Source organism: Carlito syrichta, unplaced genomic scaffold (genome assembly GCF_000164805.1).
Source record: "Carlito syrichta isolate Samal-C Ts95f unplaced genomic scaffold, Tarsius_syrichta-2.0.1 Scaffold313194, whole genome shotgun sequence".
NCBI classification, from domain to species: Eukaryota; Metazoa; Chordata; class Mammalia; order Primates; family Tarsiidae; genus Carlito; species Carlito syrichta.
Genome location: NW_007257290.1, coordinates 189,331 through 202,454, shown reverse-complemented (window position 1 = coordinate 202,454; position 13,124 = coordinate 189,331). Strand labels below are relative to the sequence as shown.

General features: G+C 43.4%; 1 protein-coding gene across 1 annotated transcript; it reads right to left on the bottom strand.

The window, feature by feature from the left end:
* Positions 1–912: 912 nt before the first annotated feature.
* On the bottom strand, positions 913–8,515 carry CBLN4 (cerebellin 4 precursor). Its single transcript, XM_008070228.1, has 3 exons — positions 6,946–8,515; positions 3,840–3,956; positions 913–2,234 (listed from the first exon to the last, which is right to left on the bottom strand). Exons 1-3 carry the CDS (start codon positions 7,234–7,236, stop codon positions 2,037–2,039), a joined length of 606 nt encoding a protein of 201 aa, XP_008068419.1. The 5' UTR covers positions 7,237–8,515; the 3' UTR covers positions 913–2,036.
* Between the last annotated feature and the right edge of the window lie 4,609 nt (positions 8,516–13,124).

Genomic DNA, 13,124 nt, shown 5'->3' with positions numbered 1-13,124 from the left:
AGGTACATTGACAGAGGATTCCACTCACATTTAGAAAAAGCTCCCTTTATTTGGTCTCTCTGTGGAATACTGGTTTTTTAAATATATATTACAAAATCACAAAGGAGGGAAAGTTTTTGACAGAAAGCCAGCTGGGGGATAATCTGCCAGGTTCAGGTTCTACTGCCAACATCTCCAGATAATTCTTTTGGGAGAAGTAGGAGAGTCTTCCTGGTAATGAATGAATATTTTGGTTTGATGATTAATCACAATTATACTGAAAGACGTGCCTACATGTGACACTCCGAAACACCTTCCTTGCTTCTCCTAGCTACAAAGAAGCTCCCCCCCCATTGTTTTAAGTTGACTGAAGACCAGGAAATTGAGCCAAATCGTCAGACAAAACAGGTGTAATAATAAATTTTCTAAAAAGAACCCTGTGATCATCTGCTTGAATTTCAACATTGAGAAAAGGGTAGAACTTTTCTCCAAACCTTCAGTTTGAAAATATTGGTCTTTATACTCATCACCACTCATTCATACCTTGAGCACCTTCTTGATATTTTAGAGAATCTTTTTAAACTTAACTTCCTAACAATCATTCCTTCTGAAAGAAGAGTTTACTAAGTTCATTGATTCTCTTTTGGCAAGCTTGAGACTTCTGGATTTGGACAGATTAAACACAGTAAAGATTTCCTATACCAGTTCAGAGGACATTACCTGAAAATTCAGAAAGATTTTCTTAAACTGCAGGAAAAAAGAAGCAAGAGGAAGGAACAAAAGAAGGAAGGGAGAAAGGGAGGAAGGAAGGGAGGGAAGAGGGAAGGAGGGAAGGAGGGAAGGGAGAAGGGAGAGAGAAGAAGGTGGAGGGAGAGAAAAAGAGGAAATAAATCACATAGAATACATATTTCCAAAACCAAAAGGAAAAAACAATTCAACTAACATATAATAACCTTTATTCTGTAACAGAGACATAAATAATTTTATGAATTCATATAATCTATACAAAAGACAAAATAAAATCTTGCACTAAATTTAGATATGGGATATTTGACTTAAATATTAACTAAACAGATAAATATATACAATTCAAGGAGTTAAGGCAAAACCAGATAATACTTCAAATACAACACAAGGTTTGAAAAATAGGTATAATTAAAAACAAGAGTATCCCACCACCAGCTAATAAAGTGGCCATGTCTAAGGGAAAAAACACCCTCAGGTTTTTAATAAAGTGGTTATTATCAATCATGTTAATTAAAGTTGAGCAATAATGTATAAGATTTCCTTCGGAAGGACGCTGTTTTGCTGAGGTTTAGGGATTGAGTATTTAGAATTCGGGTAAGCAACTTTTTCCTTGTCAGATTTATGATCTATTCTTCCTATTAGAAAATATAATTTGGAAAATATGACTCTTTCACATATATAATTAAAATACAACTATGAAGAATTCTTTTTTTTTTTTTTTGATGATCTCATAGTCAAGGTAAATTTGTGGGCAAGCCATTCATTACCTTATTTGTAGGTAAAACACAATGCCAGTCACTGAAAAACAATTCCCAGTTATCTTAACATAACAAAACAAACTAATTCCAAAGGAATCAAAACAAGTGTAATCAATATATCAACACAGTATACAGTTCTTTGGCAGTATCACACTAACCGTTGACTGAAGTTGAAATTGTAGAGTTTCCTAATTCTTAGAACAGGTTGCCAGTCTTTCAAAAATAAATAAAATTCCACATCTGCAATGAATTCAGTAATCCCAGGAAAATAAATTCAGAATAAACCTTTCAGATAGCTTTTGACTGTTACATATAAGCATAGATAGGCATTATCTGCTTTGAGTCTCAATCCAAATATACTGAAACACACACACACAAATAATCTGTGAAACTTTGTATTGGTTCAGATAGGTCTAGCATCCTTAAAGAGAATCCATATTCACCCACGAGAAACCAATAAGAGACAGCAATCCAATGATGAAAAAATGATCTTCTGATAACTCAGTGGTGGGCCGCCCCTCACCTGGATAAACATCATGGAGAAATCAAATTCTATAGGGGGAACACCAGAAAGCCAGAGAACGTGGAATACTGCCAGCCTCCAACCAAATTACCTTTCTCCAGTTTTAGGTAAACCTTATCCTCTTTATCTAAGTAGAGTAGGACTCCATTAGTAGCGGCTTCACGAGTAACGTCTTTGTCTCCCGCAAAGGCAGATATTACTGGTTTTCCATTTAACATCAGGTTAACCTAGAAGAGGGAAAAAAAGATCACTGAAAAGCTCCCTTTAAAGTCAAAACATCTACCAAAGAATAATAAATAATGTCTAAGATGGCAGACCTGACAAAATACCTGGTGTTCAGGAAATAAGTTCCTTTTCTTTCAAATTAGTCAATTGTGGGGATTATACTTTGTGTGCTGAGCTGATTTTTAAGACTGTTTTCTCATAGGAATTTCCTTAAATTCCTTAATAGAATACCATCCGTAGAAAGCAAGTTAGCCACGTGAAAACTGGCTTCTCCTCAGCACATAAATTAAACTTCCTGCTTTATTTGCCTCTTCCATCCAACAGCAATCTTTCGGTAATGAAGCAAGTGTGTGGCTTCCCAGTGTATTTGTGCAGAGACCCAGTGCCTGATTAACCCAGATACAGTCAGATTCTACCAATGTTCTTGACAGTTTCTGCACAACTGTAGCACCATTAGTGCTGAAAAGCATTTGAAATAATGAATTTTGTGTGTGTGTGTGTTTTCTTTCTGTTCTCCCTGATAAAGAAAGTATATTTAAAACAATAACCACTACTGCCACTAGAAATTTGAATGATGGATAATTAGCAAAGAATCAACTCAAAATTGTCTTAACTTTTTCCATATTACAATTTTGATTACACTGTGTCAAACATTACACACATTGCGAAATATTAAGGCTTGGGAAAAGCTTTTCCATGGAAGTAAGTTTGTTTACTTGAGTTAAAAGGAATATTGCATAAATTACTTGTTTACTTGTTTATTTGAGTTAAAAGGAATGTTGCATAAATTTAGCCTGAGGTTGATCCATTTGTCTACCCACTAGGATATATGAAAGTGATAGATGAGTTATCAATTATTCGCATAGATGTAGTATGTCATATATATACTAAGCATGGGATAAAAAGTTATCCCAGAATTCCATAGACATGTATTGATGCCATTTGGTATTAGTGCACTCGAATTTTGCAGGAAGTTGCTCTAGTTCCATTGTTGTCTTTGAGTGCAAGATGTAGCCCTTTATCTTAGAAAGCACAACATGGAATACGTTGTTAGTTACAAAATTGGAATTGCTAAGAATTCACTAGCATCAGAGTAACTGAGAATAAAACTGAAAAATAAGTATAGCACACCCTTTTTTAAAAGTATATTGATTAGTTGTTCCTTCATAGATTTATTCTTAATGGCTAACTATATCTTATCATTTTAAAAAATCATAGCAAATTTTTTTTTGTGTTCAGCTTGTACTTGTAAGGCTCTGCTAGTTTTACAAGTTTTTTTCTTACAAGTTCAAATAATTGTTATACATGAAATTATCTTATAAAGAGAGTAGTGTCACTGAATTTTTACTAAGCCATGCTTTTAATTGTTTGGTTGTTATTAAGTTTATAACTTCAATTGTTTATTTTTCTATATGCTTTTTGTCACATCCCTTAATAGATAGTATACAGAAAAAAATTGGAAATTAAGTGTTTTAAAAATAAACAATAAAGATGGTTGTTTATTTTTACAATAAAAATGCAACTTTGGAAAAATGCTTAAATACATAACCCACTAAAGATAAACACAGTTGGTTGAGGATAGAGATGAAACAGGTCAAAACACATACCTGGATTGTTTGGCTCTGGTAGACTTTAATTACATGAAAACTGAAACTGTAAATTCCTTTTCTTGGTGCTACAAAGACAGACTCCAATGTGAAAAAATTACCCACATTTACTAGGATCTACAAATAAAAATAATAAATAACAGTAAATTATTAGAATATTTTCTTCTGTAAAATAAGTTTTCTTCCTTCCTCCCTTCCTTTTTTTTTTTCGCCTTCCTTCTTTCCTTCTTGCCAACTAGCTTAAGAAACCATAGAGAATAAAACATCTAGTTCTATTTCTTTCCTCTTAACTGATTTGGAAAATGGACTCATATACTGGAAGGTTCTTATGTCTTTTAAATGGTATAAGAAAAAATAAACCAACTACTTTGTATTCATGTCTCAATTTCCAGCAAGGTTCAATGGCCCTGGAAACATCTTAGTAACATTTGAGGACTTATAAATATTAGCTTTACCTTGAGAGTCAGATAAAAGGCATCAGCCATGTGTTTACATTCCCACCTTCTGCAAGCCTCTACAATGTCCAGAGGTGTCATTTCCAAGCCAGCCAATCGGCATCCATGAGCTCTCTGCAGTCATCCCTGGACACATCACAGAGGCATGGGCACTCCCTCCACCATGTGACATAATCCTTGACACCAAACAGTTGGTGCACAAAGTGATCTGAATGCCTGGCCCTTCTCTGAGTCTTTGCCAGCTCTCTCCTAAGATCCACGGCCATTTTTTTTTCATTCCTGTGACAACTAGGCCTTAATTATAATTTGGCAATGAGTCAGCCCTTGCAGGCTGCCCAAGAGCAAATTATGAAAAAGGACAGACTATGACATAGGTGGCCTTTCCTTGTTTTTCCCAGGGTTATCCATTATCTTCCTATCAATCAACTGTACTTTATTTAAAGTTCAAGGGTCAAAAGTGAAATTAGGAACTATTTTCAAAGAAAACAACAATACAGTTTATAGTCTAAGATGTTCGGCCTGGTTCTATTCAATAAGTGACCTCCAGTGCTAAATTTGCAATATCACATAGGTAAGTCCCTTTCTATGAGAGAATGTGAAGAGAGGAGGAGGAGGACAAAATAACTAGGGCTTCTCCCATTTATCTCCAAGAAATAAATCTATAAGTGGCATTTTTTTAAAAATCAGACGTTTCTAAAAAATACATGTCACATACATCAATGGCAGTCTGCTACTGTTTCTTTTAAACACTGAGTTATTGCCAATATTAACACATCCGCAAGCCTCTTGCATCATTCCCTAAAAAGACATACTATTATCTCTGAGCAGCACCCCAGAATATAGCAACAGTCAGGTAGGTGTATCAAGTTCAACACTTGACCTAAAATACATATATGTGTATCATTTTATTCTGAGATTTCACCTTCTCCCAAGTAAGCAGCAGACTTCTTCTCTCTGACCTGATGATAGATGGTCTTTCAACAAGTAACCAGCTGTGCAATAATCCCTGACAGAGGCTTTACACAGATTTTTTTTCAAGCACATTTAAAAATAATTTGAGGTGCTTAGTGGGGACTTCCTGATTCAGATACAAGTAGCATAATCCACTATCAAGAATGGAAAGGACTGATTAGTGTGTTTGCTACAGATAAAGCTGGATGTTGACTCTACATTGTAACTTGAGCATCTAGGCATATCAAGATTTATTACCAAACGTGCCTTGTCTCTAAGATGCATGGCTCCCTGAACAGAAGAACAACCCCTTTCCTCTTCTAATTGACAGAAAGGTCAGTGAGAAGAACACCTCGTACAGACGACAGTCCAATATCCACAGTATCCCAACATTTAATTAATACATTAAAATACAAACCTGGGATGGTGCTAGACTTTATTTCCATCAAGATGGAAAATACTGCACCAAAACCTCAAACGGGGCTAGTTAATTCTTTTAAAATTATGGCTATCAAATAGTAAACCCCCTGAGAGGCATTGTCTTGTCTTCTGCCAGCTAGGAAGTGCATTACTTAGAAAAAATTAAGTAAAGAATACAGATGTCACCTCATGCCTTCCGTGGCACGTCCAGCAACGCTGCTCCACCTGTGCTCCTGTGCACATCAAGGCTTTACACAAAACTGAGAACTGTGAATTTGGAATTTATAAAGACTCTGGGTACTGTTGATGTTAAAGTTAAACCTCCGGAGTCAGTTTTCTTCTTTAAGACCCCTTGCTAAAGGTAAGTTGATATCCTGGAATATCTGTGGCCAAACCCCTGAGTACCGGAACTCTCAACAGAAGCCACAGCTGTCCTCAGTCCTCCCGCGTCCCCTACTCTCAATCTCAAAGTGTCTTTCCTCAGCAATTTGCAATTCTCGGAAAGGAAAGGGGCCCGGGAAGGGAGAGTCAGCTTCCCAGCTCTTCCCTGCGGGAGCTCAGCACAGTTGCCAAATTCCTTTTCCTCCCCTCCTCCGCAACTTTTCTCTAAGTACGGAGAAGGGCTTCCTGCCTGCTTCAAGGCGGCGGCGGCGGCGGCGCCGGCAACGCGTGTGGGGACCCTGGCGGACGAACTGGAGGGCGATCTGACTCCCAGCCCCTGCCCCTGCCCTCTGCGGCCACCAGCCACATCTCTGCCGAGAGTGGAGGCCCAGAACTCTCTACGGGGAGAATACTCTCTACCTGGGAGAAACAGATCAAACATTCATCCTGCGTCCGTGAAGGCACCTCGGGAACAGCCTCGGCGGCACCAGAAGAGTCTGAGCCAAGAGGCCGCGCTCTGGCCGGGAGATCGTGCTGTCTAGGGACCGGATCCCTTCAGCTCCTGCCGACCTGTTGCTGTGAAACTTGTCCTGAGCTCTCCCTGCCAGCTTCTGCGCTCCCAAGCCTCTCCCCACACCGCCCCAGCAGCCGGGAGGGAACGGGGGCCGAGGTTGGGAATTGCGGGGGAGACGTTAGAAGTTTCAGATCCAGACATCTCTGGGAAGGCGGGCGCTTAAATGATCCCCCCACCGACACACACACACACACACACACACACACACACACACACACACACCCCTCATATCCCAGTCAGACCAGCTCAACCTGAGCTGGCAGCCTCGCTCTGGGTGCCTGGAGACTGCCCGCCCCCTCGGTCCTCGCATCCCTTCGGGTCTGACCTGGTCGAAGTAAATGATGCGCGTCTTGTTGCTCATCTCGGACGGCTCGTGGTTGGTGCTCCGCACCGCCGAGAAGGCGACCTTGGAGTTGGCCGCCCGGACCGATATCCCCAGGGGGGAGGAAGAGGATCCCTTGGAGTCTGTGGCCGGGTTCGAGTCGCACACCACCAGACACTTGCCCTCCAGCACGATGGGCTCCGTGTCGTTCTGCGCCCAGACGCGCAGCCCCGGCAGCGTGAGGACCAGCAGGACGGCAGGCACCGTAGCCAGCGCCCGGCGCGCGGGGCCCATGGTGAGCCGCGTGGGCAGCCGCAGGGGCTGGCGCTTCTGCTCGCCCGCGTCGCCTCCTACCCCGGGATCCCGGAGCTCCGGAAGATGCAAGTGGCTAGGTGGACAGCGCGGGAGAAACGGCGGCGGCGGCGGCGCGCGCACTTCCACCGATTCTGTGGTCTGAAGTCAAAGTCTCCCCTCGAGCTCTAGCGCTGGCTCTGTTACCTTTGTCCTTTAAGGAGCTCATGCAGAACCTCCTAGCCTACCCTCCTCCGCCCAAGCATCAGCCCTGCTTGGGGCCCCTGCACCCACTCTTGTTCCTAGACATCTAAAAGTCACCAAACCCTCACATTCACACCTCAAAGGAACATGTATTAATCATTCCTCAACCCAAACCCAAATACCACCAGGTAAACCACGGAGCGAGGAAAACAGAGAAGCCACAGGGGCGGCGGGTGCCAAGCGGTGCGGGTGTCGGTCCTGTGCGAGTCTGGCTTGCGTCAAGGACGCGTTACAGAGGCAGAAGCTGTTTCCCGGACTGAGAAGAAAGCGAGGTTGTGTCCACGGCCGGGACGCCAGCGACTCCCACTTTCACTTGGTCAAATATTCCCTGAAACCCGTTGTCACTCAGAGGTAGAGAGGTAGACGGCGACTAGCCAGGTGCCCAGCACCGAAAGCGCGAATTCGCAGGATCAGCTCCAGGGCGACGGGCGCAGGGTGTGGGCGGCTGGTGCGGCGGGTCCTCTCCTGCCTCGCCTCGCGCCCCGGGTTCCTGCGCACAACTTTCTCTCTCCTCGCGCAGACCGGAGAGCGCGAAGCGGGCACACGCGCGCTATTTATAGGACAGCAGCGTCCGGCTGAGGCTGGCTTATTGCTCAACCCGCGGGCTCCGGGGAAAGAGGGAGAAGGCGTCTGGTGACCCCATCCTAGCAGCTTCCTCCTGACGTTCAACGCGTCCTGGAGCCAGCGGGGCGCACAGCACTGCTGATTGGCAAGGTCCGAGGCCACTCAACCCACCGAGAGCGTGCGGCGTGTGTGCCCAGAGGGCCTACAGCCCTGCGCTGGCCCCAGCTCGCCGCTCGCCCTTCCCCCCAATACCCGGTCCCGGCCCGCGGAGGGGGCTGCGTCTCCGCTCGCCCCTCCCCGGCGCGGGACTCTGCCGCCGAGCACCCTCCGAGCGGAGCGCAGCGCTGCCAGACCCGGGTCCGCGATGGATGTGCCGCGGCGGCCCCGCGCGGTGCGCTGCCGGGAGCTTGGGACCTGCCGGCGTCCCAACCGCGCTTGGTCGCGAGCCCGCCCCGCAGAGCCCTGGGGCCTGGCGAGCTCAGGGAAGCCTCAGGGCGGACCCGAGCCAGTGGGGGAGGCTGGGAGGAGGTGTCTGATTCCTTCCTTCCGCTCCGGGAAGCGGAGCCTCTGAAGCCGCAGGGGCGCGCCTTCCCACCCACACCGCGAATCCTCTCCAGGAAAGGCAAAAAAGAGTAAGAGAGGGAGTTAACTGAGCAAGAATAAGTCCTCCGGAACCGTGCCACCTAAAAAATGTAAAGCTAGCCCCGCTCCTAAGAACACTGCATCTTTCTCCCCTTTTGGCGTGCCCCATCTCCGTGCCACCCCAGTGCCATCTTGGACTCTGATTGGCAAGAGTTATCGTCCTCTTCCGCAGCCATCGGGGGAAGGTAGGGAGAGTCTCTGTCTGTGACCTGCTGCGTGAACTTGGTCAAGGCACTTGCCCTCTCTGAGAAGGCTGTACTCGCCAACTACTTTCCGGGTTCTGTAATGCTTTGGGGCCATGGCACTCCCTTCCCGAATTCCTCCTAGACTTCCAGTTGCCCGAAAGCAGGCGCCACATCTTTGACCAAAACAGCATCTCTTTCCACCATTTGAAACTCCTAGAATTGTACTGACTAATTATTAACTGAAAGGATGTTTGTTGAGGGATGTCCTTGAGATGGATGGGTCCCCACTCCTTCCTAAGTGAAGGACATCCTCATTAGCGTGGTGTTCGAGCCCTCCACACAGAAGCTAGACTTCGAGTCTCCAGTCTTGTCTCCTGGTGAGCTCCTTCAGGAGGGCCAGGCATTGAGCCATGAGCATTACACTGCGGTTCCAACTGTTAACATTGGAAATACTCGCACTAATTGTCAATTCCCACGCCCTCACCTCCCAATAATCTCAAAACTAAAGAGTGGATATTTGATGCCACAGGGGCCTCCAGCAAGGCCAGTATCAATTCTTTCAAAATATATACATATATTATTTCACTTGAGGGAAGGGGTCTCACTTCGTTGCTCAGGCTGGATTGGAACTCCTGGGCTCTAGCAATCCTCCCACCTGTGCCTCCCCAGTAACTGAGACTTATAGATCAGTATCAGGTACTGATGTCATGTTATTTGTTACAGTGTTGAATGACACTAATCTAAACTACAGCCAAACAGGATAAACTGGTGCCTTCTGAAGGTGGCCTCCATTCACCCAACTTTGATGCCCCACCAAGGCTCAGTGAAACTTTTCACCTGATCCTTCTCTGCACTTCGTAACTCTCTTCCCTCAACCTCCTTTTTTTCCTTACCACTGGCTGCCTGGACAACAGCAACATTTTCTTCTGATCTAATACTGTTTTGCGGAGGCAGGTGCTGAGTAGAATTTAGTTCCTTTTTTTTTTTTTTTTTCTATAGGGGCAAGCACTCTGCCTTCCTTGTCCCAGACAACTGTTCAGTAACTAAGACTTGGGCTATTCAACTTCAAGCTGAGAGAGTTTGAGGAAAAAAGCTCTGTTGACTACAGAATTGTTGAATAGAAAATGAGCTGTCTCCCCCACCAATTCCAACCTTCAGGCACTTCCTTACCAAAAAAAACCCAGATTTAAAGAAACTTCTTCCTTCACCTCATTTTTCCCTCACAGTACCAAAATCTAGCAAAGTCACCACAGTAGAGACTCAATAATTGATTGAGGGATGACTGAATGCCTCCAGATACAATGTAATTTATCATTCACCTTATAGTATAAGCTAGCTTAAATGAGTCTCAGTAAAATTAAAATTCAAATCCTCCTGAATAATTGGAAGTAAAAGTCTTGATTCCTTACTACAGAATATTCTACCATTCAAGGTGTTCTGAAGATGCAGAACATGACATTTTCTGTGGATTTCTGCTAAGAGGAGTTACTGATAATGTGAATCAAAGGGTCCTGTTCCTTTTCCCCACAACATTGATTGAACAGAGATAGCCCCTGGGTCCTAGGGCTGTCAATACATTTGATACCAGAAGTCCATGACTTGTATGGTCCAACCTGGTCAGATGAATTGAGGCTGCCAGATTTTCTCTCTCTGGAATCAGAGACACCAAGATGACTTTCAGTAAGTACCAGGTGTTGCAGAGGCAAGGTCTGTAGTCTCCCAAAATGAACAGGGTCATTTAAATGTCTCCTGCAAGCTGAGACAGAAGAAGGTGCTGGAAGAAACCAGAGGACTGATCACACTTGTAGACAAAAGTTAATTCTGGAGACCGAGCACTTCGGGGGTGGGGGGAGTGAATGGTGAATCCACAGTTCTGAAAACCTACTTACAAGCAATCCAGCAACACTTTCTCCAAACTTTGGGTTTCTTGGGATCCTCCTGAATCCTTGCAATAAAGCCCATTTCACTTGCACCAATTTTAATAACGTGCTGCCTCTTGTCATCCAGAATCCTGACTGGAACACTGTCCTAGAAATCATACCACAAATCGCCATGAGTCTCCTGCCAAAAGGTTCTAACAAAACCAATTTCCTGCCTATGGAAAATGCTTTCCCAACATTTTGGGAAAGGAGACAGCACCTGCTCCTTACCCCCTGTTCCAGCTCCAGGAACCTCAGGAGAAAAGAAACAGGACCAAGTCCAAGTATCTCTCCACAGCACAGGTTTCCTTTTTCTTTTTCCTTTATTTTTCCAGTTGAAAATGTACTAGTAGAAGACCTAGCTGTGATCCAAATACTTCTCTTTTTTGAGATTCCTAGATTGTATTTCATGCTCAGGATTTCTTTTCTTTTCTTTTTTATTTTTTCCCAGACCTTTAGAGATGAGGCAAGAATGCATTTCATTTCTCTGCAGTTCGTCTCAACTTTAAAGTAAATTAGAATCTAAACTGGCCTTGCATAGGAAAGCAATACTTCTGAGGTCAGTAAATTGAATGACTGCTTGTCCAACCATCCCTTAGAGAAACCAAGTTTCAAGCAAGCCCAAGACATTAAGGATCCATGAGCAATTTTCTGATTCTGAAGAAAATGTCTCTAAGAAGGTAAAGACCGACACAGAAGGTATTCGGTTCGAAGGGCCTTGCTGTGCTTGAATGAAAGAAGACTCCACGCATCACGTAGCAGAGACAGCCGCAGGTCAGCCGTGCAGAAGGTGGAAAATCAAGAGCAAGGGAACAGTGAGACTTGCATCATACACAGACAAAGGTCCACTGAGTCGCTTAATTACCCTTTGCTCTCCATAATGATGGTTATCAACCCAGGCAAATGCTCTTTTTTGAGGGAGAGGAAGTAGTTTAAGAAGAAAAAAAATCTCTGAACAACCAGTAGGTGTGTACTTACATACTCTGGAAAGTTCCAGAACCTTGTTGAGTAAATCTTCATGGCTTCTTCTGGAGACAACCAAATGACAGATGTGTTTTGTGTGAAGATGGTATTGTAGAAAAAACTAGATAGATGATTTTTAATACCTTTTAAAATTGGTTTTAGAATTTGAAAATTCTTTGACGTAGTTCTTCTACATACAAGAAGGAATCCCCCCCAAAAAATGGAATTTATTTACAAAACGTTGTGTATTTATCCTTGCGTGTTTAAACTTCAACCACCTTCAAAGTACTCTCCTTTTGATACAATAAACCTATTGAGATACTTTTTCCACTGCTCAAAACAGTTTTTGAAGTTGTCAATTTTGATGCCTTTTAATGTTTCACCGTTTTTTGCCTCACCTCTTCCATATTGGCAAAACATTTCCCTTTGAGGACTTTTTTCATCTAGGAAAACAAGAAAGTCACTTGGGGTAAGATCAGGTGAATAGGGAGGATAGGGCATGCGGGTTATGCTGTTTTTGATCAAAAACTGCTGAACACTCAGTGCAGTATGGGTAGGTGTGCTCACAAATCATCCATCATGAAATGGGCAAACATGTTGAAAGAATCTCCACAAAAAAAAAAATAACTGAAACCAAACTCAGCCTCTCACAGTACTAGCTGGTACACTGATGCTGATGGGTTCCTAGAACACTTACCTAGTGGGGAAAGCTTGTCCTAAAGGCTCCCCCACCCAAAAAAATCATTCTGGATGTTTTGGGGAGGTCCTCCCTCACAGTTTCTTCCAAGCACCACATTGACCAAAAGGTACCCATCTAAGACATCAGGGAATAGTGAGACTTCTGGATCAAGGTTGCACACAGAATTTGATGTCCCCTTTTGGCCTTCTCATAATACCTTGTGCTTGTGCCCATCATATTTATCAATATTTTTTAAAGTCATTGATTTATTTGTCATGTTTTCTATGGATTATTAACTCTTAGGGAGCACTGAATTTAGCAGAGAGTTGGTATACATAAATTAATTAAAGTTTGCTGAATTATGTAATTTATCATTGCTCTTATTTCTTATGGGGAAAACGATATAATCTATGATATAACTATGGTAGAAAAAGTAAAATTATTTCAGAAATTTGGTGGGGCTTGAAATATTTAGTTTATCCTTAGTTACTAATAATGGAAGCCCAATGAAACACAAGGGGATCTATCGGAAGGACCACATCTCGCAGAGTCCAAGGGCAGAGTTGAACCTTGAGATTGTAGTGAAATACAATCTTGGAGATAGCCTAAACTATTGTCTCTGCTTGTTTGTCTGTCTGACTCCCTCTCTGGTGTGTGTGTGTGTGTGTGTGTGTG

What these genes read in the sequence shown, in the direction of transcription:
- CBLN4 (XM_008070228.1), bottom strand. Translation starts at nt 7,236, where the DNA reads ATGGGCCCCGCGCGCCGGGCGCTGGCTACGGTGCCTGCCGTCCTGCTG. An exon ending in GCATCATTTACTTCGACCAG is followed by an intron (nt 3,957 to 6,945) that starts GTCAGACCCGAA and finishes TTTTATTTGTAG; the next exon opens with ATCCTAGTAAATGTGGGTAA. An exon ending in ACCAGAGCCAAACAATCCAG is followed by an intron (nt 2,235 to 3,839) that starts GTATGTGTTTTG and finishes TCCCTCTTCTAG; the next exon opens with GTTAACCTGATGTTAAATGG.